The following is a 25,843-nucleotide window of genomic DNA, read 5'->3' on the forward strand; positions in this document are numbered from 1 at the left end:
TACCTGGGTTAGGGGTTAGCGGATCCAGCTGTATTACTGTACACTCCCTGGGTTAGGGTTAGCGGATCCAGCTGTATTACTGTACACTACCTGGGTTAGGGTTAGCGGATCCAGCTGTATTACTATACACTACCTGGGTTAGGGTTAGCGGATCCAGCTGTATTACTATACACTACCTGGGTTAGGGTTAGCGGATCCAGCTGTATTACTGTACACTACCTGGGTTAGGGGTTAGCGGATCCAGCTGTATTACTGTACACTACCTGGGTTAGGGTTAGCGGATCCAGCTGTATTACTATACACTACCTGGGTTAGGGTTAGCGGATCCAGCTGTATTACTATACACTACCTGGTTTAGGTTAGCGGATCCAGCTGTATTACTGTACACTACCTGGGTTAGGGGTTAGCGGATCCAGCTGTATTACTGTACACTACCTGGGTTAGGGGTTAGCGGATCCAGCTGTATTACTGTACACTACCTGGGTTAGGGTTAGCGGATCCAGCTGTATTACTGTACACTACCTGGGTTAGGGTTAGCGGATCCAGCTGTATTACTGTACACTACCTGGGTTAGGGTTAGCGGATCCAGCTGTATTACTATACACTACCTGGGTTAGGGGTTAGCGGATCCAGCTGTATTACTATACACTACCTGGGTTAGGGGTTAGCGGATCCAGCTGTATTACTATACACTACCTGGGTTAGGGGTTAGCGGATCCAGCTGTATTACTATACACTACCTGGGTTAGGGGTTAGCGGATCCAGCTGTATTACTATACACTACCTGGGTTAGGGTTAGCGGATCCAGCTGTATTACTGTACACTACCTGGGTTAGGGTTAGCGGATCCAGCTGTATTACTGTACACTACCTGGGTTAGGGGTTAGCGGATCCAGCTGTATTACTGTACACTACCTGGGTTAGGGTTAGCGGATCCAGCTGTATTACTGTACACTACCTGGGTTAGGGTTAGCGGATCCAGCTGTATTACTGTACACTACCTGGGTTAGGGTTAGCGGATCCAGCTGTATTACTATACACTACCTGGGTTAGGGTTAGCGGATCCAGCTGTATTACTGTACACTACCTGGGTTAGGGTTAGCGGATCCAGCTGTATTACTGTACACTACCTGGGTTAGGGTTAGCGGATCCAGCTGTATTACTGTACACTACCTGGGTTAGGGTTAGCGGATCCAGCTGTATTACTGTACACTACCTGGGTTAGGGTTAGTGGATCCAGCTGTATTACTTTTACACTACCTGGGTTAGGGTTAGCGGATCCAGCTGTATTACTGTACACTACCTGGGTTAGGGTTAGCGGATCCAGCTGTATTACTGTACACTACCTGGGTTAGGGTTAGCAGATCCAGCTGTATTACTGTACACTACCTGGGTTAGGGTTAGCGGATCCAGCTGTATTACTGTACACTACCTGGGTTAGGGTTAGCGGATCCAGCTGTATTACTGTACACTACCTGGGTTAGGGTTAGCGGATCCAGCTGTATTACTGTACACTACCTGGGTTAGGGTTAGCGGATCCAGCTGTATTACTGTACACTACCTGGGTTAGGGTTAGCGGATCCAGCTGTATTACTGTACACTACCTGGGTTAGGGTTAGTGGATCCAGCTGTATTACTGTACACTACCTGGGTTAGGGTTAGCAGATCCAGCTGTATTACTGTACACTACCTGGGTTAGGGTTAGCGGATCCAGCTGTATTACTATACACTACCTGGGTTAGGGTTAGCGGATCCAGCTGTATTACTGTACACTACCTGGGTTAGGGTTAGCGGATCCAGCTGTATTACTGTACACTACCTGGGTTAGGGTTAGTGGATCCAGCTGTATTACTGTACACTACCTGGGTTAGGGTTAGTGGATCCAGCTGTATTACTGTACACTACCTGGGTTAGGGTTAGCGGATCCAGCTGTATTACTGTACACTACCTGGGTTAGGGTTAGCGGATCCAGCTGTATTACTGTACACTACCTGGGTTAGGGTTAGCGGATCCAGCTGTATTACTATACACTACCTGGGTTAGGGTTAGCGGATCCAGCTGTATTACTGTACACTACCTGGGTTAGGGTTAGTGGATCCAGCTGTATTACTATACACTACCTGGGTTAGGGTTAGCGGATCCAGCTGTATTACTGTACACTACCTGCGTTAGGGTTAGCGGATCCAGCTGTATTACTATACACTACCTGGGTTAGGGTTAGCGGATCCAGCTGTATTACTATACACTACCTGGGTTAGGGTTAGCGGATCCAGCTGTATTACTATACACTACCTGGGTTAGGGTTAGCGGATCCAGCTGTATTACTGTACACTACCTGGGTTAGGGTTAGCGGATCCAGCTGTATTACTGTACACTACCTGGGTTAGGGTTAGCGGATCCAGCTGTATTACTATACACTACCTGGGTTAGGGTTAGCGGATCCAGCTGTATTACTATACACTACCTGGGTTAGGGTTAGCAGATCCAGCTGTATTACTATACACTACCTGGGTTAGGGTTAGCAGATCCAGCTGTATTACTGTACACTACCTGGGTTAGGGTTAGCAGATCCAGCTGTATTACTGTACACTACCTGGGTTAGGGTTAGCAGATCCAGCTGTATTACTGTACACTACCTGGGTTAGGGGTTAGCAGATCCAGCTGTATTACTGTACACTACCTGGGTTAGGGGTTAGCGGATCCAGCTGTATTACTGTACACTACCTGGGTTAGGGTTAGCGGATCCAGCTGTATTACTGTACACTACCTGGGTTAGGGTTAGCGGATCCAGCTGTATTACTGTACACTACCTGGGTTAGGGTTAGCGGATCCAGCTGTATTACTGTACACTACCTGGGTTAGGGTTAGCGGATCCAGCTGTATTACTGTACACTACCTGGGTTAGGGTTAGCAGATCCAGCTGTATTACTGTACACTACCTGGGTTAGGGTTAGCAGATCCAGCTGTATTACTATACACTACCTGGGTTAGGGTTAGCGGATCCAGCTGTATTACTGTACACTACCTGGGTTAGGGTTAGCGGATCCAGCTGTATTACTGTACACTACCTGGGTATAGTAGGGTATCTGGGTATCTGTCATCATGGTAACCAAATTTAAACATATACAAACTTTCTATAAAATATGTTGAATTTTTACCTTTAAAACAACGTCAGATCTTCAACGTTATATCCACTATCAGAAGAAAAAAAACTATAGGCTGGCAGCACCTCCTACTGGAGAATTATAAATATTGGTATATGGGTAAAAATAAAAAAGCAGATATTGAATACCCCTTTGAGCATGGTGAAGTTATTAATTCCAATTTGGATGGTGTATAAATACACCCAGTCACTACAAAGATACAGGCGTCCTTCCTAACTCAGTTGCCGGAGAGGAAGGAAACCGCTCATGGATTTCACCAAGAGGCTAATGGTGACTTTAAAACAGTTACAGAGTTTACTAGTTTTAGAAAACTAAGGATGGGTCAACAACATTGTAGTTACTCCACAATACTAACCCAATTGACAGAGTGAAAAGAAGGAAGCCTGTACAGAATACAACATTTATCTTGTTTATAATAAGGCACTAAAGTAATACTGCAAAATATGCGGCAAAGCAATTAACTTTTTGTCCTCAATACAAAGTGTTATGTTTGTGGCAAATCCAATACAACACATTACTGAGTACCACTCACCATATTTTTTATCATAGTGGTGGCTGCATCATGTTATGGGTATGCTTGTAATCATTATGTTTTTCAGGATTTAAAAAATTAGTCTGCTTTCCACCAGACACTGGGAGATTAATTCACCTTTCAGCAAGACAATAACCTAAAACATAAGGCCAAATCTACACTGAGTTGCTTACGAGGAAAGACATTGAATGTTTCTGAGTGGCACAGTTACAGTTTTGACTTAAATCTGCTTGAAAATCTATGGCAAGACCTGAAAATGGCTGTCTAGCAACGATGTACAACCAATTTGTTAAACAAATCAAGAGTGTGCAAAGCTGTCATCAAGGCAAAGGGTGGCTATTTGAAGAATCTCAAATATAACATATATTTTGATTTGTTTAACACTTTTTTGGTTACTACATGATTCCATATGTGTTATTTCATAGTTTTGATGTCTTCACTATTAGAGAGAATTTAATCCATTTTAGAATAAGGCTGTGACGTCTCAAAATGTGGAAAAGTGAAGGGGTCTGAATACTTTCCGAATGCACTGTATATTATAGAGATCAGTCCTTTTGGTAGCCCAGATAATTTATTTATAAATCCCATCATTGGGTGGTTCTGTAGTTGGGTTTTCCAAGGGACTCCATAGGCCAACATAGCTGACATAAGTTGTAAATGTAGAAAAAAACGATGTGCCTGGTAATGTGTATGTCTTTCTAATTTTGGAATATTCTTAAACCATTACTGTCCATGATATCGATAAGGGTACGGATTCCACATTTGGACCATTAGGGGGATGCAAAAGGCCGCCCTCCGGATCGCAAGGTGTTATTGTGAAATATTAGAGTACGGGCATGACATTTTGATTCCCAGGTACATTGTTTTACAGTTTTGGGCCAAATATAAATTGTGTGAGCAGTAATAGGACCAAAGAGTAGTTGACATTGTTTAAGGGACAAATCAGTGAAGACCACCTCTTCCAGGGTAATGGGAGACAGGAGACACCATATTACATTGTTTAAGGGATGAATCAGTGAAGACCACCTCTTCCAGGGTAATGGGAGACAGGAGACACCATATTACATTGTTTAAGGGATGAATCAGTGAAGACCACCTCTTCCAGGGTAATGGGAGACAGGAGACACCATATTACATTGTTTAAGGGATGAATCAGTGAAGACCACCTCTTCCAGGGTAATAGGAGACAGGAGACACCATATTAAACATAGACCTGGCAGTTTAAGGGATATATAAGTGAAGACCACCTCTTCCGGGGTAATGGGAGACACCATATTACATTGTCACCAAGGCCAAGCCCACTGGGGACGTACCATAGTTATCTCCTGTCACCAAGGCCAAGCCCACTGGGGACGTACCACAGTTATCTCCTGTCACCAAGGCCAAGCCCACTGGGGACGTACCACAGTTATCTCCTGTCGCCAAGGCCAAGCCCACTGGGGACGTACCACATTTATCTCTTGTCGCCAAGGCCAAACCCACTGGGGACGTACCACAGTTATCTCCCGTCACCAAGGCCAAACCCACTGGGGACGTACCATAGTTATCTCCTGTCACCAAGGCCCACTGGGGACGTACCATAGTTATCTCCTGTCACCAAGGCCAAGCCCACTGGAGACATCTCATCCCACTGTGAGTATACTCAAATATATGCAGTCACTGTACTGTAAGTTGCTCTGGATAAAAGTGTCAGGTAAATGGCATGTATTATTATTATAATAATGATTTAACCATGTCTATCCTCAGGTTGGTTAGATTCCAGGTGGGAAGTGTTTTGTTTAAAAATCTATTTCTACCATGTAAACTCTCAGGGCTTCCCGGACCCAGATTAATTCTAGTACTGGATCTTTATTGTATTGAGAATCTCTATTGTAAATCCATTTTAGTCCAGGACTTAATTTACGTGTGTCTGGGAAACTTACCCTCAATGTTAGGACCTATAAGCAAGACAGTGGATAAAAAGCCCCTTTCTGTTAAAATGCATTAAATACAAGGAGAGGGTAATTCCCATGCGATTAGTTACTGTGGATACAGATGGAGTCTAAAACAGACCAAAGCTGTGACTTCTGTTTATTCACAATATACAATGTCCTCTCTCGTTCTTTATTATAGGTTAGGCTATGTTTTCACCGTATGTCAATCATGTGTATCGAGTGTACTGGAGTCCTCATTCAGTCGTCCAGATAGCTGAGTTGGGCAGTGCTGTTACTTACCATCAATGGTGTGGGCTCAGCTCCCATTTGAACTAAATATGCCTACAGTAGGTGTGTTATGAGTGAGAAACTGTCAGCCATTTTGGATTTATTGTGGTTATAAAAGCTACTTCTTCGTAGGCAGGATACAATATTGAGGTGTGTTTTGTTGATGCAAGTTTATTAATGTTTTCTTAGGCTGAGCAGTCGGCCTGCTCACTGAATTATTATCTGTATGGGAGCACATTAATGTTCATCCTCAAGGGGGCGTTGCTTAGCAATTGTGCATGAGAGTAAGTTACTTTTTTTTCTGAACTTGACTCGTACAGTAAAAGTACAACGGGTTCAACCGGTTCAGTCAGTAACTCATTTTCAGACAGCAACCCAGGTGAGGCAGGTTGGACGTACGGTAGTAGTAAGCAATGCCTCGAATATACACCAATACCTTATTTCAGTCAGTTTATGTTGCCCCTGCATTTGCAAGGATGTTCATAATGAGGATTAATTTATAGCACAGAAAATTAAAAGAGCACCATTCTTTTCTATATTCTTTGATGTTCTTACATCCAGTTAACAAACTTTAATTATTTCTCCACTTCTAAAGACATCTCATTCTCAAATAAAGCGTAGTCACAAAATACCCCGCTCAAATTACACTCATAACGCACACAATTATGTGAAGTAATTAATGACAGGGTGGATTTGACATGAACAGTAAAAAGTAAACATGATGAAAGGTTTACTCCAAAGTCGATAAAGTTTATTGAACTTTTGCAGCAGAATGTGAATTAAATTGAGCTGGGTTGGTGGTGATTCCGGATCAGTGCCTTGGGTTCTGTCTTTCTGCTCGATGACCATGTTCCCTTTCAACCCATGATCTGCAGAGGAAAGGAAAGACAATTAATTAGACCAGGATTCAGACATTTGCCCAAAATACAGTCAGTATTTTTGCAGAGACAGACACCAATTCGACTAATTAAAATGTGCATAACAATGCCATAGACAAGCTTTGAGAGAAATGAAGTAAATGTTCTCCTCCTGTCCCCTAGCTATACAGTACGTACCCCGTTCATCCAGCTGATGTAAGCAGACACACGGGTGAAGACGGTGGGCTTGCGGTTGGCGTTGCATCCAGAAGAGGACACGAAGCTGGTCACTCCGTGGACGTAGTACTGACCGTTGACCTGGCAGTTCAGGGGGCCGCCAGAGTCTCCCTAGAACGATGGAGAGGGAGAGCTTCACCAGGGCTGAGTTACACATTTTTGATTCTTACACATTTATTACTTCATGAATTTATGTATAACATAAAGTGTCTGTCGCTTACAAAATATAAATGGTTATTTTTATTTTCTAAACATGTAGCTAAGCTAAGATATAATTCAAATGATAAATGAATATAAAGTCAATAAAATGCATCCATACATATGTTACAGCAGTATAACCCCACCAAGACAAATCATCTTCAAACCTCTTGGTGTAGTGTTGAAGGTTTTAGAAGGACAGATGCAGGGTCGTGGGTTCAAATCCCAAACCGATCGGTCTACACCCCCCCCCTTCCACCTCCCCCTCAATTACACTGGTCTTACCTGGCAACCAGAGTTGGCTCCGCCTCCGGCACAGACCATGGAGGTATTGACGGTAGATCCCCACCAGCCAGAGCTGGAGCAGGTCTGGTGGTCAACGCTGGGCAGCCAAGCCTGCTTCAGGCTGTTGGACAGAGAACCGCCGGCTATAGGGCAGACAGGGGACGCTTTATTAGAATATGTAAAATAAAATAGTGACATTTATCTATTGTAGTTATATATCACTTCAGCTGATAGTGAAGAACAGGGGATGTATTTCAGAGGAACAGGATATGATAATTCAATATGGTTTCATTTAGAATATGTCAAAATAATTAAATTTAACCATATGTCATCTCGGTTGACATTAGTTCTAGCAAGTTGATGTTTATTGTCATGAGTCTTGTCCTGTTATCAAAACTGAGCGATTTCCCCTTAGATAGGCCAGCTGCAGAGTAAAAATGTGCTATATTGTAAAGATTCATGAAAACAAAAATTGGCTTTTTGATCTTAATTTAAGGTTAGGGTTAGTTTAAAGTTTTAATGTCACATGCACAAGTACAGTGAAATGCCTTTCTTGCAAACTCAAAACCCAACAATGCAATAATCAATAACAAAGTAATACTAGAAAAAAACAAGGTAGAACAAAAACACACGCGATACAACGAGGGTTAGGCATTAAGGTTAGAAGTGTGGTTAGGGTAAAGGTTAGGTTTAAAATCAGATTTTATGACTTTGTGACTGCCAGCTACTGACCACTCTGCAGAGCCGCCTCCAGAAAAAGATTCATGAAGAAAAACCTAACCTGCTTAGTTATATGTCACTTACATGCTTAAGAACAATTATAAACTAGGTGGTTCGAGCCCTGAATGCTGATTGGCTGAAAGCCGTGGTATACCACGGGTATGACAAAACATTTATTTTTACTGCTCTAATTACTTTGGTAACCAGTTTATAATAGCAATAATGCACCTCTGGGGGTTTGTGGTATATTTGCCAATATACCACGGCTAAGGGCTGTATCCAGGCACTCAGCGTTGCGTCGTGCTTAAGAACAGCCCTTAGCCGTGGTAAATTGGCCATATACCACACCCCCTTGGGCCTTATTGCTTAAGTATAAATCCCAAAAGACCCTCATTTGCCAGCTCTGTTAGTGTCATATTCAGGGTTGTGATTAGTTATGGGCAGTCTCTGGGCCTGTACTATATGCGAGGACAATGAAATGTTTTTAATGCGTTTGAGGTTACATTGAGATAATAGGTTGCTACTAACTCTGGGTGCGTCCCCATCCGGATATGTAGCAAGGGTTGTTGTTGGGCAGGATCTGGCCAGATGGAGGAAGAGCAGCCAGCTGGACAGCAGAGTTCAGGGAAGCCTCGGTGGACAGACGCAGCAGGGCGATGTCATATCTAAGAAATAGAAGAGCACAGTATCATACCGGAGGAACAAAAGGGTACGTCCGAGGAGTCGTTTTCACTTCAGGTTATAAATCTTTCTCACAGTGTTTCTGCACTTTCTCCCAACCTTTCTATGCTGTACTTATGGCAACCCAATATGTAACATATTTATTATTTATTTATTATTTATTATTGTGGAATATCTACTAAATGCTAAGAGGATCTGCCTAAATATAGCTCCTTGGGTCACTGTTTTATAAACATACAAAGCATCACTTTTTTATTTATTTTTAAGATCTGATATAGCCGCAACATGGTCTCGCTAGAATATATATTTTTAAAGTGTGACACTTGACCCCTGTAGTTAAATGTAGTCACCTTGGCTGGCATATTAGTTATACCGTATGTCACTTGTGGTGACGTATATGTCACAGTAATTACATATTGGTTATAGTAAACATTTATGATGTACTGACCCATATTATACTCAAATTCTTATCAGTCAATGTAAATGTAAAATAAATATTTTAAAAAACTGTTGGAAAAAAAAACGATCAATTTATAAACTAAACGGTCCGTACCCTCCAGCGACGTTGTTGGAGTTCCACCCGTTGTGGATGTAGACCTGGCTGACAGTCTTGATCTGTTCCTTACCCTCGTTGCTGTTCAGGTGGTGGTCTCCCAGAACCACACGCCAAGTCCTCTGGCTGGAGACACACGCAATAATACATTGGTCACTTAGGAAGTCAGTTAGGAAGTTATACAACATACATCCATATTATAGCGATCTTAAAGTTGGAATCTGTCGCGGTGAAACTGCCACGTACGTTAGGCCTACTCTAAACAGCTGACAGTTTTTTTTCTTTGACATCATTGCACGCGTGATAGAACTGCAGAGTATGTACTATGATTTTTGTTTATCACAACGCTGGAAGCTCATCTCCTCCGTTGACAGTGGCGCTGTGTTACCTTTCGCGGCTCTCAGCTTTAACCTAACGCCATGCTACCTTGTCAAGAGGTTTCAGAGTTTCGCTATAAAATCTTATGTCTTCCTTTGTCCTACCTGTCCACACAGTGAGCAGCAGTCATGACCCATCCCCTCCTGATCAGAGTACCTCCGCATGTGTGGTAGTAGGAGCTGCCAGACAAATACTGGAGAGAGATCTGAGAGAGAGAGCGAGAGCAAGAGAGAGCGAGAGAGAGAGAGAGAGAGAGAGAGAGAGAGAGAGAGAGGGGGTGAGAGAGAGGGGGGGTGAGAGAGGGGGTGAGAGGAGGATGTTAAAGAAGGGAGGAGAGTATTAGAACAAAAAATATGTACCGAAAAGTTAGTTTCTTCATCGTATGAAACTATCAGGTGCAGCTGATCCTTGCTGGATCCCAGGTCCCATGGCCAACTCCTCTAGTACAGAGGAACTGGCTGAAGCACAGAAAGTTCTGGGAGCGGCAGGCTAATGTTGACACCCAGATCCAAATCAGCTAGGCTGTCACAGGAGACTTCACTGGTGGAACCAGCCTGTTTTACTGCACAGAATGGTGATCGCAGCAATCAGGCTGGTTCCACCAGGCTACGAGAGACCATGAGAAGGATAATGTTTTACCTGCCAGGGCCATGAGTTGGGCTGGGCGACCTCGCCACCCACAACCCTCTCTTCAGCTCCGTCTTCTAGGTATCTGGGCTGGGGCACCAGATTCTCAGACAGCACTGGAAAAAGTCAAGGGGTGTGAATACTTTCTGAAGGCAGTTTAGCATGAGATTAGCTATAAAACTGCAAATTTTTTGTCTTTGCCCAATAACATGTGTGGAATTGTAGGAAGCTAGCTTTTCCAACCCCCGTTCATACCTTACGGTCCACTGGTCTCTCCCCTATTTGACCTAGTTAACCTAGTTAAGACATATCAATACTGTATGTAGTCATTTATTTATGCACGTAAGTCTGTAACGTCTATGTTAATGTTTTTAAATGTATGTCAATTGTAAAGTATTTTTGTTTGTAATGTCGTTTTCTGTATGTGTCGGACCCCAGGAAGAATAGCTGTCGCCATTGCCGCCGGATCCTAATAAAATCTAAATCTAGTCTCAATCAGGGGGTGAATAAATACTTTGCGTCTCTGAGTGTGTCAAAGCACGAGAGAGAGAGAGAGGTAGAGAGAGAGTCTCAAGGAGAGAGAGAGTTTGTATAGAGATGGTAATTTCTTACCCAGGGCTGCGAGAGCGCTCAACAGGACGAACCTCAGCATGTTTGCAGTCTGTTAGTGTCAGTCTGTCCTTATGGAATATTCCTGTCCCTGTTTTATACCCTCTGGACTCTGGAAGACTGAGAACACCCCACCTGACCTATCTAACTTCCCCCAAAATGCCACAGTTTTCCCGAAATCCCGGTTGGAGGATTCCTGGAATCAAGAGAGAATAAGCTAGGAGGGAATCCAGCACACAGGATTTCTGGAAAACCTTCCTGTCTGGTAGGTGTTTGTACAACATCAGGGTGGCAGCAGGTAACCACCTGTGTTCTGTCCCACCGTTATCCCACTGTCCAAGGTCTAGGCCCTAGCCTCAGATACCTGGGTTAGGGTTAGCGGATCCAGCTGTATTACTGTACACTACCTGGGTTAGGGTTAGCAGATCCAGCTGTATTACTGTACACTACCTGGGTTAGGGTTAGCGGATCCAGCTGTATTACTGTACACTACCTGGGTTAGGGTTAGCAGATCCAGCTGTATTACTGTACACTACCTGGGTTAGGGTTAGCGGATCCAGCTGTATTACTGTACACTACCTGGGTTAGGGTTAGTGGATCCAGCTGTATTACTGTACACTACCTGGGTTAGGGTTAGCAGATCCAGCTGTATTACTGTACACTACCTGGGTTAGGGTTAGCAGATCCAGCTGTATTACTGTACACTACCTGGCTTAGGGTTAGCAGATCCAGCTGTATTACTGTACACTACCTGGGTTAGGGTTAGCGGATCCAGCTGTATTACTGTACACTACCTGGGTTAGGGTTAGCGGATCCAGCTGTATTACTGTACACTACCTGGGTTAGGGTTAGCAGATCCAGCTGTATTACTGTACACTACCTGGGTTAGGGTTAGCAGATCCAGCTGTATTACTGTACACTACCTGGGTTAGGGTTAGCGGATCCAGCTGTATTACTGTACACTCCCTGGGTTAGGGTTAGCGGATCCAGCTGTATTACTATACACTACCTGGGTTAGGGTTAGCGGATCCAGCTGTATTACTGTACACTACCTGGGTTAGGGTTAGCAGATCCAGCTGTATTACTGTACACTACCTGGGTTAGGGTTAGCAGATCCAGCTGTATTACTGTACACTACCTGGGTTAGGGTTAGCGGATCCAGCTGTATTACTATACACTACCTGGGTTAGGGTTAGCGGATCCAGCTGTATTACTGTACACTACCTGGGTTAGGGTTAGCGGATCCAGCTGTATTACTGTACACTACCTGGGTTAGGGTTAGCAGATCCAGCTGTATTACTGTACACTACCTGGGTTAGGGTTAGCGGATCCAGCTGTATTACTGTACACTACCTGGGTTAGGGTTAGCGGATCCAGCTGTATTACTGTACACTACCTGGGTTAGGGTTAGCAGATCCAGCTGTATTACTGTACACTACCTGGGTTAGGGTTAGCGGATCCAGCTGTATTACTGTACACTACCTGGGTTAGGGTTAGCGGATCCAGCTGTATTACTGTACACTACCTGGGTTAGGGTTAGCGGATCCAGCTGTATTACTATACACTACCTGGGTTAGGGTTAGCGGATCCAGCTGTATTACTATACACTACCTGGGTTAGGGTTAGCAGATCCAGCTGTATTACTATACACTACCTGGGTTAGGGTTAGCGGATCCAGCTGTATTACTATACACTACCTGGGTTAGGGTTAGCGGATCCAGCTGTATTACTATACACTACCTGGGTTAGGGTTAGCGGATCCAGCTGTATTACTGTACACTACCTGGGTTAGGGTTAGCGGATCCAGCTGTATTACTGTACACTACCTGGGTTAGGGTTAGCAGATCCAGCTGTATTACTATACACTACCTGGGTTAGGGTTAGCGGATCCAGCTGTATTACTGTACAGTGGATTTTCCCAGAATCATAGCCTTATCTTATTTAATTATTGGAAAAGATGACTGTTTTAATGGTGTTGGAGATCAAAGATTAATTTTAATAAGATGTTTGAAATACTCTGTACACTTCAATAAAGGCTCCAATGTGGTTTGTCAAGATTTTAACCCTCGTCTCTTCATTTAGTTTTTTCATGCGAGTATTTTTGTTTGCCTTTTTGCTTATCTTGTGCAAATAATAACAGCTGCAGCAGTTCCATTCTACACCCTCTGTTGCCAATCTGAAAGTACAGCACACCTACGTCCCAAATTACATTTTATTCCCACAAAGTGCACAGAATAGGGTGTGATTTGGGACGCACCCCTACACCCTGGTCGATCCAGACCAGACAGGAGGGGGTCAGGTGGGGTGTCATGCCACCCAAAGGTATAAAACAGGGACAGGAATATTCCATCAGGACAGACTGACACTAACAGACTGCAAACATGCTGAGGTTCGTCCTGTTGAGCGTTCTCGCAGCCCTGGGTAAGAACTGAATTTCTTCCGGACACTCTCTCTGTCTGCCTTTATATTTCCCCCCTCGTTCACTCTCATTCCCTCTCTTTTCTTATTCAGACTCCCTTTCTCTCTCTCCATTTTCTCTCTTTCTCTCTCTCTCTCTTTGAGTATGTACAGCATCCAGAAGAAATCTACTTTAGCTGTGTGTTTCTGTCCTGTAATCTCCTGCAGTGCTGGCTGTGGATCTGGTGCCGCAGCCCAGATACCTGGAAGATGTTCCTGAGCAGAGAGTTGTGGGTGGTGAGGTCGCCCAACCCAACTCCTGGCCCTGGCAGGTAAAACATTAGCCTGATCCCAGGCCTGTACTAAATGTGCTTCAGCCAACTCGTCGATACTCCGCTGTCAGAGGAGTTGGCTATGATACAAACAGATCTGGGGCCAGGCAAGAAAAATATTACTGTTGAGAGATGTTACTTGAATAAAACTGTGAGCATCAGACCTAGGCGGAAAATAGTTGTATTTTGTAGTTTATTTGAAAATTCTAACTTTTCAAATACTCAAGGTAGTCAAATATACACTGAGTGTACAAAACATTAAGAACACCTTCCTAATATTGAGTTGCACCCCCTTTTGCCCTCAGAACAGCCTCAATTCGCCGGGGCATGGACTCTACAAGGTGTTGAAAGCGTTCCACAGGGATGCTGGCCAGTGTTGACTCCAGTGTTTCCCACAGCAAATTTTCCTAATGTTTTGTACACTCAGTGTACTTTATATAGAGTTTCAACTAAAATGCAATTGTTTTCTTTGATATTGAAATACAGGTCTCGGAAAAACAAATAATATTTGAAGGTATTTGCAAGTGATTTGAACCCCCCCCAAAAAAAAATAATGTAATTGATGGCTGCCAAATATTTGATGAAGAACCAAAAACTACAACAGTTGATTGAATTAGTGTAAATATATGATCATTAGCACATGGTTTGGAGGGCTAGATATTAATCTTAATATAGCCTATAGTAAATAATTAAATACACGAGGGACATGGAATCACCTCAGCATTAGAGTAGACCACTTTTGCATCTTCAAAATGAATAACAAATATATTTTGATAATGCGTGAGACATAAGATAATGCAGTAACACTTGACATCCAGTTCTTATACATGTGTAGTAGCTGTGTGATTTATTGCGCTAGCAACATTGTTGTTACACGGGTGTTGCTTTACATGTTACAAACAGATAAAGCAACACCTCACGGCACAACGCCTCTCCCCTATTTGACTTAGATAGTTTGTGTGTATGTATTGATATGTAGGCTACGTGTGCCTTTTAAAAAATTGATGTAGTTCTGTCCTTGAGCTGTTCTTGTCTATTAATGTTCTGTATTATGTCATGTTTTGTGTGGACCCCAGGAAGAGTAGCTACTGCTTTCGCAACAGCTAATGGGGATCCTAATAAAATACCAAATACCACTTTGGAAATTGCTTGAGAATTGCATAATACTGGAGTTATCACAAGTGGAATAAGGAACGGTCAATATTCCTCTTGTGTACTGTAGTTACTAACTCTCAGCTCATTGCTATGCAATTAAAATGCAATTACCAAAGTATTACTGTAACAACATGGTAATAAAATATTGCTCCAAAAGAATTAGATTTGTAATACACAGGCACAAGAACTGTTTAATGTTATGTGTTACTGAGAATGCTAACAGTAACAAAATATGACTACTAAGTGTCGAAAAGAAACTAAATATCCCAAAACTGTCTTCTTGAATCAACTACAGCCAAGGTGGAGAATATCATGTTAGTTTTGTATTCGTACTAAACTATCCCTTTAAAGATGGTATAGTGTGTGTTTGAAACAAGAAAACGTACCCTCAGATGGACAAAGAGTTTCGGAGTTGTTTTTGCTAAGCATCCAACTTGCTGTTTGCAATGTTAGCAAATGGCATTGAAGTACTCTGCAGTATTTTCAGGTATTATAAAATTAATTGCAGCGTTTAACCTTTCCAGTGGCATGTTGAAAGAGTCATACAGTAGTTGAGCATCACAACTTATTTATACTTCTCTGTACAAAATATCCTTGGTTAATTGGTTTGACTTGATTATGTACACATGGGGCAATGGACATTCAGGAGAATGGACATTTACAAAATGTTCAGATAGAAATTGTATTGTGTAGATCCAATATGACTGTCAGATAGATTGGAATAGGAGATTGGGTGTGCTCTATTTACTGTATTTCTATCTGCAACATGCCGTTCCACATACAGCCCTGCAAATACAGCCCTGCAAATACAGCCCTGCAAATACAGCCCTGAAAATACAGCCCTGCAAATACAGCCCTGCAAATACAGCCCTTCAAATACAGCCCTGCAAATACAGCCCTTCAAATACAGCCCTGCAAATACAGCCCTGCAAATACAGCCCTTCAAATACAGCCCTGCAAATACAGCCCTGCAAATACAGCCCTGTAAATACAGCCCTGCAAATACAGCCCTGCAAATACAGCCCTGCCATTAGTTGAAGACAGCCAATCCAATCAATAGTTTCAGAGAAGTAGTCACTTCCTGAGATCTGTATTCAAATATATATATATATATATATAAAGTTGCTTTCTCAGGTCTGTATTCAAATAGTTTTTAAAAGTTGTCATTTTTTGGGATGTGTATTCAAATAGTTTAAAAAAAGTACTTACTTTCTGAGATCTGTATTCAAAATATATATATATATATATATATATATATATATATATATATATAAAGTTGCTTTCTCAGGTCTGTATTCAAATAGTTTAGAAAAGTAGTACTTTTTTGGGATGTGTATTCAGATAGTTATCACCTCCCAAGTTACTATTTGTTCACCAGAAGAATAGTTACTTTCCACAACGCAGAGTTAAAACTATAGTTATCCCAGGTCTGGTGAGCACCCTCTGGTTATCCCAGGTCTGGTGAGCACCCTCTGGTTATCCCAGGTCTGGTGAGCACCCTCTGGTTATCCCAGGTCTGGTGAGCACCTCTGGTTATCCCAGGTCTGGTGAGCACCCTCTGGTTATCCCAGGTCTGGTGAGCACCCTCTGGTTATCCCAGGTCTGGTGAGCACCCTCTGGTTATCCCAGGTCTGGTGAGCACCCTCTGGTTATCCCAGGTCTGGTGAGCACCCTCTGGTTATCCCAGGTCTGGTGAGCAACAAGTCTTTTAAAAAGTGACAAACCTTTTTTTGTTCTAATCCTCTCCTCCCTTCAGCTATTGAATCTCCTCATCTTTAACATCCTCCTTTCACCTCTCTCTCTCTCTCTCTCTCTCTCTCTCTCTCTCTCTCTCTCTCTCTCTCTCTCTCTCTCTCTCTCTCTCTCTCTCTCTCTCTCTCACCCCTCTCTCTCTCTCTCTCTCTCTCTCACCCCTCTCTCTCTCTTGCTCTCTTGTCCTCAGATCTCTCTCCAGTATTTGTCTGGCAGCTCCTACTACCACACATGCGGAGGTAGTCTGATCAGGAGGGGATGGGTCATGACTGCTGCTCACTGTGTGGACAGGTAGGACAAAGGAAGACGTAGAATAGCTACATTTTTCCAAGAGTTAACGTTACACAAATAAACAACACATGACAGATACAAATACATTATACAAGATAAACAGCGAGTTCGAATTTTCATTAAAATGCCATTCATAAGATATGGATGTAACTTCCTAAGTGACCAATGTATTATTGGGTACGTACCATTTTAAAAGTTTATAAATTGATAGTTTTTCTGTTGTAGTTTAGAGTAGGCCTAACGTACGTGGCAGTTTCACCGCGACAGATTCCAACTTTAAAGATCGCTATAAAATGGATGTATGTTGTATAACTTCCTAAGTGACTTCCTAACTGACTTCCTAAGTGACCAATGTATTATTGTGTGTGTCTCCAGCCAGAGGACTTGGCGTGTGGTTCTGGGAGACCACCACCTGAACAGCAACGAGGGTAAGGAACAGATCCTGACCGTCAGCAAGGTCTACATCCACAACGGGTGGAACTCCAACAACGTCGCTGCAGGGTACGGAACTCATTTGTAATCAATTGTTATTTCAGTTGAAGTTTAAAATCGCGTCAGTGATTGGTTTGAATTTAGCTACACTAGTTAAATGTCACTATTTTGACACGTTCTAATGATACCATGTTGTGCCGTTTTATTAGATCTTAAAAATAAGTGTTCTGTGGTCCGGTTATAATAACAGTTATCTGGAGAATTATCCCAGTATTAAGTAGATGTGCTAGGGGGTGAAGTGCCACAGAACAGGAGGAAAGTTAGGATGAAGGAAGATTTATGACCTGAGGTGAAAATGAAGCCTTCTGGACGTGTTCCTTTAACCCTCAGATCTGACATTGTGTTCCTCTAACCCTCAGATCTGACATTGTGTTCCTTTAACCCTCAGATCTGACATTGTGTTCCTTTAACCCTCAGATCTGACATTGTGTTCCTTTAACCCTCAGATCTGACATTGTGTTCCTTTAACCCTCAGATCTGACATTGTGTTCCTTTAACCCTCAGATATGACATTGTGTTCCTTTAACCCTCAGATCTGACATTGTGTTCCTTTAACCCTCAGATCTGACATTGTGTTCCTTTAACCCTCAGATATGACATTGTGTTCCTTTAACCCTCAGATCTGACATTGTGTTCCTTTAACCCTCAGATCTGACATTGTGTTCCTTTAACCCTCAGATCTGACATTGTGTTCCTTTAACCCTCAGATCTGACATTGTGTTCCTTTAACCCTCAGATCTGACATTGTGTTCCTTTAACCCTCAGATCTGACATTGTGTTCCTTTAACCCTCAGATCTGACATTGTGTTCCTTTAACCCTCAGATCTGACGTTGTGTTCCTTTAACCCTCAGATCTGACATTGTGTTCCTTTAACCCTCAGATATGACATCGCCCTGCTGCGTCTGTCCACCGAGGCTTCCCTGAACTCTGCTGTCCAGCTGGCTGCTCTGCCTCCATCTGACCAGATCCTGCCCAACAACAACCCCTGCTACATCACCGGATGGGGACGCACCTCCAGTGAGTTGCATAAGTAGTTAACAGTAACCGAACTGGGAAATGGTTTTTGGGTTAATATTTGTAGACTTATATTTGTGTCTAGTTTATAGTTGTCTCTCTTTTTCTATACGTTTATCTAGCCGTATGCACTATGATCCCCATCCTGTTATCTTCTCTAACGTGTCCACTTGTCCTTCCTATAGCCGGCGGTCCTCTGTCCAACAGCCTGAAGCAGGCTTTGCTGCCCAGCGTTGACCACCAGACCTGCTCCAGCTCTGGCTGGTGGGGATCTACTATCAAGACCTCCATGGTCTGCGCCGGAGGCGGAGCCAACGCTGGATGCAATGTAAGAATAGTGTAATGGAATAATTTGTTTAAATGTTGGTTGTTCCAGGGTTTGAACCTGCGACCCTGCCTCTCTCATTCTAACATCTTTTTATTTTATTTTTATTTTTGTGTTCTAACATCTTACCTGTTCTCTTAGTGGGGCACTACTGAGGACACTACAACATGTTTTTGGATTAATTAAATGTAGTTTATTTTCTTTATAATTTAAATGATGTCATTGCTTACATATTTATAAACAAATAATTGATGTGTTGTAAGTATCTTTCCCTGGTGAAGCTCTCCCTCTCCATCGTTCTAGGGAGACTCTGGCGGACCCCTGAACTGCCAGGTCAACGGTCAGTACTACGTCCACGGAGTGGCAAGCTTCGTGTCCTCTTCTGGATGCAACGCCAACCGCAAGCCCACCGTCTTCACCCGTGTGTCTGCTTACATCAGCTGGATGAACGGGGTACGTACTGTATAGCTAGGGGACAGGAGGAGAACATTTACTTCATTTCTCTCCAAGCTAAGTCTATGGCATTGTTATGCACATTTTAATTAGTCGAATTGGTGTCCGTCTCAGCAACAATACTGACTGTATTTTGGGCAAATGTCTGAATCCTGGTCTAATTAATTGTCTTTCCTTTCCTCTGCAGATCATGGGTTGAAAGGGAACATGGTCATCGAGCAGAAAGACAGAACCCAAGGCACTGATCCGGAATCACCACCAACCCAGCTCAACTTAATTCACATTCTGCTCTTAAAGCTCAATAAACTTAATCTTTGAAGTAAACCTTTTCTCTTGTCTATGTGTAACAAGTCAAATCTATCTCAATGTTAATCGCCACTGTAACGTAACACATGTAAATTGATCAGATCCGTGGTAGGGTTATACATGTGCACAGTTTAGCGTAAATTTCCCTTGGAAGTACCAATGATTTACAGTGCCTTGCAAAAGTATTCATCCCCCTCTGCGTTTTTCCTATTTTGTTGCATTACAACCTGTAATTTAAATGGATTTTTATTTGTATTTCATGTAATGGACTTACACAAAATAGTCCAAATTGGTGAAGTGAAATAAAAATAATAACTTGTTTCAGAAAATTCGAAATAAATAAATAACGGATAAGTGGTGCATGCATATGTATTCACCCCATTTGCTATGAAGCCCCTAAATAAGATCTGGTACAACCAATTACCTTCAGAAGTCACATAATTAGTTAAATAAAGTCCACCTGTGTGCAAGTGTCACATGATCTGTCACATGATCTCAGTAAATATACACCTGTTCTGAAAGGCCCCAGAGTCTGCAACACCACTAATCAAGGGGCACCACCAAGCAAGCGGCACCATGAAGACCAAGGAGCTCTCCAAACAGGTCAGGGACAAAGTTGTGGAGAAGTACAGATCAGGGTTGGGTTATAATAAAAAAATATCTGAAACTTTGAAAATCCCACGGAGCACCATTTAAATCCATTATTAAAAAAGGGAAAGAATATGGCACCACAACAAACCTGCCAAGAGAGGGCCGCCCACCAAAACTCATGGTCCAGGCAAGGAGGGCATTAATCAGAGAGGCAACAAAGAGACCAAAGATAACCCTGAAGGAGCTGCAAAGCTCCACAGCGGAGATTGGAGTATCTGTCCATAGGACCACTTTAAGCCGTACATTCCACAGAGCTGGGCTTTACGGAAGAGTGGCCAGCAAAAATACATTGCTTAAAGAAAATAATAATCAAACATGTTTGGTGTTCGCCAAAAGCCATGTGGGAGACTTCCCAAACATATGGAAGAAGATACTCTGGTCAGATGAGACTAAAATTGAGCTTTTTGGCCATCAAGGAAAACGCCATGTCTGGCGCAAACCCAACACCTCTCATCACCCCAAGAACACCATTCCCACAGTGCATCATGCTTTTGGGATGTTTTTTTCAGGCAGGGACTGGGAAACTGGTCAGAATTGAAGGAATGATGGATGGCGCTAAATACAGGGAAATTCTTGAGGGAAACATGTTTCAGTCTTCCAGAGATTTGAGACTGGGACGGAGGTTCACCTTCCAGCAGGACAATGACCCTAAGCATACTGCTAAAGCAACACTCGAGTGGTTTAAGGGGAAACATTTAAATGTATTGGAATGGCCTAGTCAAAGGCCAGACCTCAATCCAATTGAGAATCTGTGGTATGACTTAAAGATTGCTGTACACCAGCGGAACCCATCCAACTTGAGCTGGAGCAGTTTTGCCTTGAAGAATGGGCAAAAATCCCAGTGGCTAGATGTGCCAAGCTCATAGATACATACCCCAAGAGACTTGCAGCTGCAATTGCTGCAAAAGGTGGCTCTACAAAGTATTGACTTTGGGGGGGTGAATAGTTATGCAGGCTCAAGTTTTCTGTTTTTTTGTCTTATTTCTTGTTTGTTTCACAATAAAAAATATTTGGTATCTTCAAAGTGGTAGGCATGTTGTGTAAATCAAATGATACAACCCCCCCCCCCCAAAAAAAAATATCAATTTTAATTCCAGGTTGTAAGGCAACAAAATAGGAAAAATTCCAAGGGGGGTGAAAACTTTCGCAAGCCACTGTATATATTAGATTACTAACAGGGGCCTCTGTTTCGAAGCCGACGTGCCTCGATCTTGGCCCCCACCAGTGTAAAAATAGTTTGGACGCTGTAGAATTTGTTTTTGCCACGTTTATTCTATTACAGACACATTAATGCATACTTTTAAATTAGGGTTAGAAAGTTCTAATTTTACAGTCTGCGCTACAACAAAAATACTTAAATACATGTAATTTTGTCCTTGAAACATTTAACTGAAATACTGTAGAATTCCACTCATTCCTATGGTGGACTGCTCCTACCGGGGAGTGGCAATATGGCCGACCTGTGGCTTCAAAGCCTCTCAATGGCCAATACATAGCATCAGCAATCCAGGGTTTATACAGTATACATCATTCGGCAGTACATACACTATATATACAAAAGTATGTGGACACCCCTTCAAATTAGTGGATTCAGCTATTTCAGCCACGCCCGTTGCTGCCAGGTGTATAAAATCAAGCACACAGCCCTGCAATCTCCATAGACAAACATTGGCAGTAGAATGGTTTTACTGAAGAGCTCAGTGACTTTCAACGTGGCACCTTTCCTACAAGTCAGTTCGTCAAATTTCTGCCCTGCTAGAGCTGCACCGGTCAATTGTAAGTGCTGTTATTGTGAAGTGGAAATGTCAGCCGCGAAGTGGTAGGCCAGACAAGCTCACAGAAAGGACCGTCCAGTGCTGAAGCGCGTAGGGCGTAAAACTTGTCTGTCCTTGGTTGCAACACTCACAACCGAGTTCCAAACTGCCTCTGGAAGTAACGTCAACACAATAACTGTTCACCGGGAACTTCATGAAATGGGTTTCCATGGCTGAGCAGATGCACACAAGCCTAAGATCACAATGTGCAATGCCAAGCGTCGGCTGGAGTGGTGTAAAGCTCGCCGCAATTTGACTCTTGAGCAGTGGAAACACGTTCTCTGGAGTGATGAATCACGCTTCACCATCTGACAGTCTGATGGGCGAATCTGGGTTTGGCGAATGCCAGGAGAACGCTACCTGCCTGAATGCATAGTGCCAACTGTAAAGTTTGGTGGAGGAGGAATAATGGTCTGGGGCTGTTTTTCATGGTTCAGGCTAGGCCCCTTAGTTCCAGTGAAGGGAAATCTTAACGCTACAGCATACAATGACATCCTAGACAATTCTGTGCTTCCAACTTTGTGGCAACAGTTTGGGGAAGGCCCTTTCCTGTTTTATACAGAAATGGTTTGTCGAGATCAGTGTGGAAGAACTTGACTGGCCTGCACAGAGCCCTGACCTCAATTCATCTAACACCTTTGGGATGAATTGGAACGTCGACTGCGAGCCAGGCTTAAACGCCCAACATCAGTGCCCAACCTCACTAATGCTATTGTGGCTGAATGGAAGCAAGTCCCTGCAGCAATGTTCCAACATCTAGTGGAAAGCCTTCCCAGAAGAGTGGAGGCTGTTATAGCAGCAAAGGGGGGGACCAACTCCATATTAATGCCCATGATTTTGGAATGAGATGTTCGACGAGCAGGTGTCCACATACTGTTGGTCATGTAGTGTATTTTATTGTTTTATTTTTCATTCATGTTGAACAAATGTTACAAATGTTCTTACACACATGAGTAACTGGCAATATAATGCAAACGCTTGAGTTAATGAAGGCTACAAAGTATATTGAATCAGTATCAGGTGTGGTTCCTGAGTTAAATAAGCAATAAACATCCCATCATGCTTAGGGTCTGGTCATAATTTTTTGCTACCATGGCAATGATCTGACCATGACAATGTCCCCCATCCACAGTGCACGAGTGGTCACTGAATGGTTTGATGAGCATGAAAACTATGTAACCCATATGCCACGGACGTCTCAGTCACCAGATCTCAACCCAATTGAACACTTATGATAGATTCCGGGGGCGACGCCTGAGACCGCGTTTTCCAGCACCATCAACAAAACACCAAATTATCAAATCTATTGTGAAAGATTGGTGTCTCATCCCTCCAATAGAGATCCAGACACTTGGAGAATCTACGCCAAGGCGCATTTAAACTGTTCTTGTGACTCGTGGTGGCCCAACGCCCTATTAAGACATGTTATGTTGGTGTTTCCTTTATTTTGGCAGTTACATGTATTTGTGTTCTCTCAAAGAAATAGCCCAAGCTTGTTTTTTTGGCCATTAGAATATCTATATTGTGACCACTCACTAGGTGGGGCTAAAGGGCAACAAACTAATAGTACAAGCTGACTATGTATTGCAACCACGTCTCCTGGGAGGTCAGACATAGTGGGACATAACGATTTATACTGAACAAAAATATAAACGCAACATGCAACAATTTCAAAGATTTTACTGAGTTACAGTTCATATAAGGGAATCAGTCAATTGAAATCAATTCATTAGGCCCTAATCTATGATTTTCACACGACTGGGAATACAGATATGCATCTGTTGGTCACAGACACCTTTAAAAAAAAATGGGCCTCACAATGGTCTTCAGGATCTCATCACGGTATCTCTGTGCATTTAAATTGCCATCGATAAGAAGCAATTGTGTTCGTTGTCCATAGCTTATGCCCACCTGCCCATATCATAGCCCCAGCGCCACCATGTGACACTCTGTTCATAATGTTGACATCAGCAAACCGCTCTCCCACACCACACTATACACGTGGTCTGCGGTTGTGAGGCCGGTTGGACGTACTGCCAAATTCTAAAAAATGACGGCTTATGGTAGAAAACATTCAATTCTCTGGCAACAGCTCTGGTGGACATTCCTGCAGTCAGCATGCCAATTGTGCGCTCCCTCAAAACTTGAGACATCTGTGGCATTGTGTTGTGTGACAAAACTGTGCATTTTAAAGTGGCATTTTAATTGTCCCCAGAACAAGGTGCACCTGTGTAATGATCATGCTGTTTAATCAGCTTCTTGATATACCACACCTGTCAGGTGGATGGATTATCTTGGCAAAGGAGAAATGCTCACTAACAGGGATGTAAACAAATTTGTGCACAAAATCTGATAGAAATACGCTTTTTGTGCGTATGGAAAATATCTGGGATCTTTTATTTCAGCTAATGAAACATGGGACCAACACTTTACTTGTTGTGTTTATATTTTTGTTCAGTGTATTTAAGAGCAAATTCCTGCTGAGGTTTTCTGCTTGCTGCCGGTCTGATCTCCTCAGTCTGTGATAAAGACAAAAATAAGAATGGTTTCATGAGATAAGAAATAGATGAATATTATAATATGCATATGAACTATGGGCCTACGGTCAACACTGAGGTTTGAGGTAAAGAATTCACGACATAACTTCAATAGTGTATCTTTATGTCACCCTCAAGTCCACGTGAGTAGTGACATAGACAAACTCTCACTGAAACTTTGAATTCAAGTTGATCTCTCTCAGCGTTCCATGTTCTGAGTTCCACTGTGAACTCTTTGACATTGGCTCTCATTGAGGGGATTAGTTGATTCTAAATCCAAAGTCTATTTGTTGAAAGAACATTCCAACTCTTTTCACCATCTCTTCACCAGGTCTTCCCAGGCCAAGCCTCGGTCCTGATAGCTACAATAATAGACCGTTGGACCATAGGGACGACAGGCACGTCCTCAACGCAGCAGTCACTTTTTACATAACGTTAATTAGGACTGAAAGTCATTAAAAAATGACTGCCTGCGTTTTGGATTATGACCTTATCTGCAGCTATTAAAAAGATACCCATTCCAACTCATATTTGAGCACATCAGGAAAAGGGTTTAAGCTTGTGGCCCAAATAGCACCTTAGTCCCTACAATGCGCCTTACTTTTGACCAGAGCCCTATGGGCCCCAGTCAAAAGCAGTGCACTAAAAAATGTGCCATTTGGGACGTAAACTTTATTTAAAATAGTGTTCTAGGAGAACAATAATGGATGTCTGATTATCTCCTGAATCAGTGGCCCTGCCCTTCTCTCGCTCTCCTCCCCAGTTACTCCCTCCTTCCTTTCTTCTCTCCATCCTCCCATCCAGAGGAGATGACAGGAAGGAAGCCTCCCATTCAGAGGAGATGTCAGGAACCAAGCCTCCCATCCAGAAGAGATGACAGGAAGGAAGCCTCCCATCCAGAGGAGATGACAGGAAGGAAGCCTCCCATCCAGAGGAGATGACAGGAAGGAAGCCTCCCATCCAGGGGTATATTTCTAATAGGGAAAGTGAGAGGAGATGACAGGAAGGAAGCCTCCCATTCAGAGGAGATGTCAGGAAGGAAGCCTCCCATTCAGAGGAGATGTCAGGAAGGAAGCCTCCCATTCAGAGGAGATGACAGGAAGGAAGCCTCCCATCCAGAGGAGATGACAGGAGGGAAGCCTCCCATTCAGAGGAGATGATAGTAAGGAAGCCTCCCATCCAGAGGAGATGACAGGAAGGAAGCCTCCCATTCAGAGGAGATGACAGGAAGGAAGCCTCCCATCCAGAGGAGATGACAGGAAGGAAGCCTCCCATCCAGAGG

The 25,843-nt window shown here is 43.0% G+C and overlaps 2 protein-coding genes across 2 annotated transcripts; one reads left to right on the forward strand and one right to left on the reverse strand.

The window, feature by feature from the left end:
* Positions 1-6,497: 6,497 nt before the first annotated feature.
* Positions 6,498-11,270, reverse strand: LOC121575742 (elastase-1). Its single transcript, XM_045223227.1, has 8 exons — positions 11,045-11,270; positions 10,445-10,548; positions 9,910-10,010; positions 9,428-9,553; positions 8,722-8,858; positions 7,474-7,616; positions 6,952-7,101; positions 6,498-6,765 (listed from the first exon to the last, which is right to left on the reverse strand). The coding sequence occupies exons 1-8, from the start codon at positions 11,082-11,084 to the stop codon at positions 6,754-6,756; spliced, it is 813 nt and encodes a 270-aa protein (XP_045079162.1). The 5' UTR covers positions 11,085-11,270; the 3' UTR covers positions 6,498-6,753.
* Positions 11,271-13,358: 2,088 nt separating this feature from the next.
* Positions 13,359-19,577, forward strand: LOC121575773 (elastase-1). The gene is made up of 8 exons (XM_045223228.1): positions 13,359-13,462; positions 13,667-13,770; positions 16,868-16,968; positions 17,344-17,469; positions 18,342-18,478; positions 18,661-18,803; positions 19,104-19,253; positions 19,441-19,577. Exons 1-8 carry the CDS (start codon positions 13,423-13,425, stop codon positions 19,450-19,452), a joined length of 813 nt encoding a protein of 270 aa, XP_045079163.1. The 5' UTR covers positions 13,359-13,422; the 3' UTR covers positions 19,453-19,577.
* Positions 19,578-25,843: the final 6,266 nt, after the last annotated feature.

This window comes from Coregonus clupeaformis, chromosome 10 (genome assembly GCF_020615455.1).
Source record: "Coregonus clupeaformis isolate EN_2021a chromosome 10, ASM2061545v1, whole genome shotgun sequence".
NCBI classification, from domain to species: domain Eukaryota; kingdom Metazoa; phylum Chordata; class Actinopteri; order Salmoniformes; family Salmonidae; genus Coregonus; species Coregonus clupeaformis.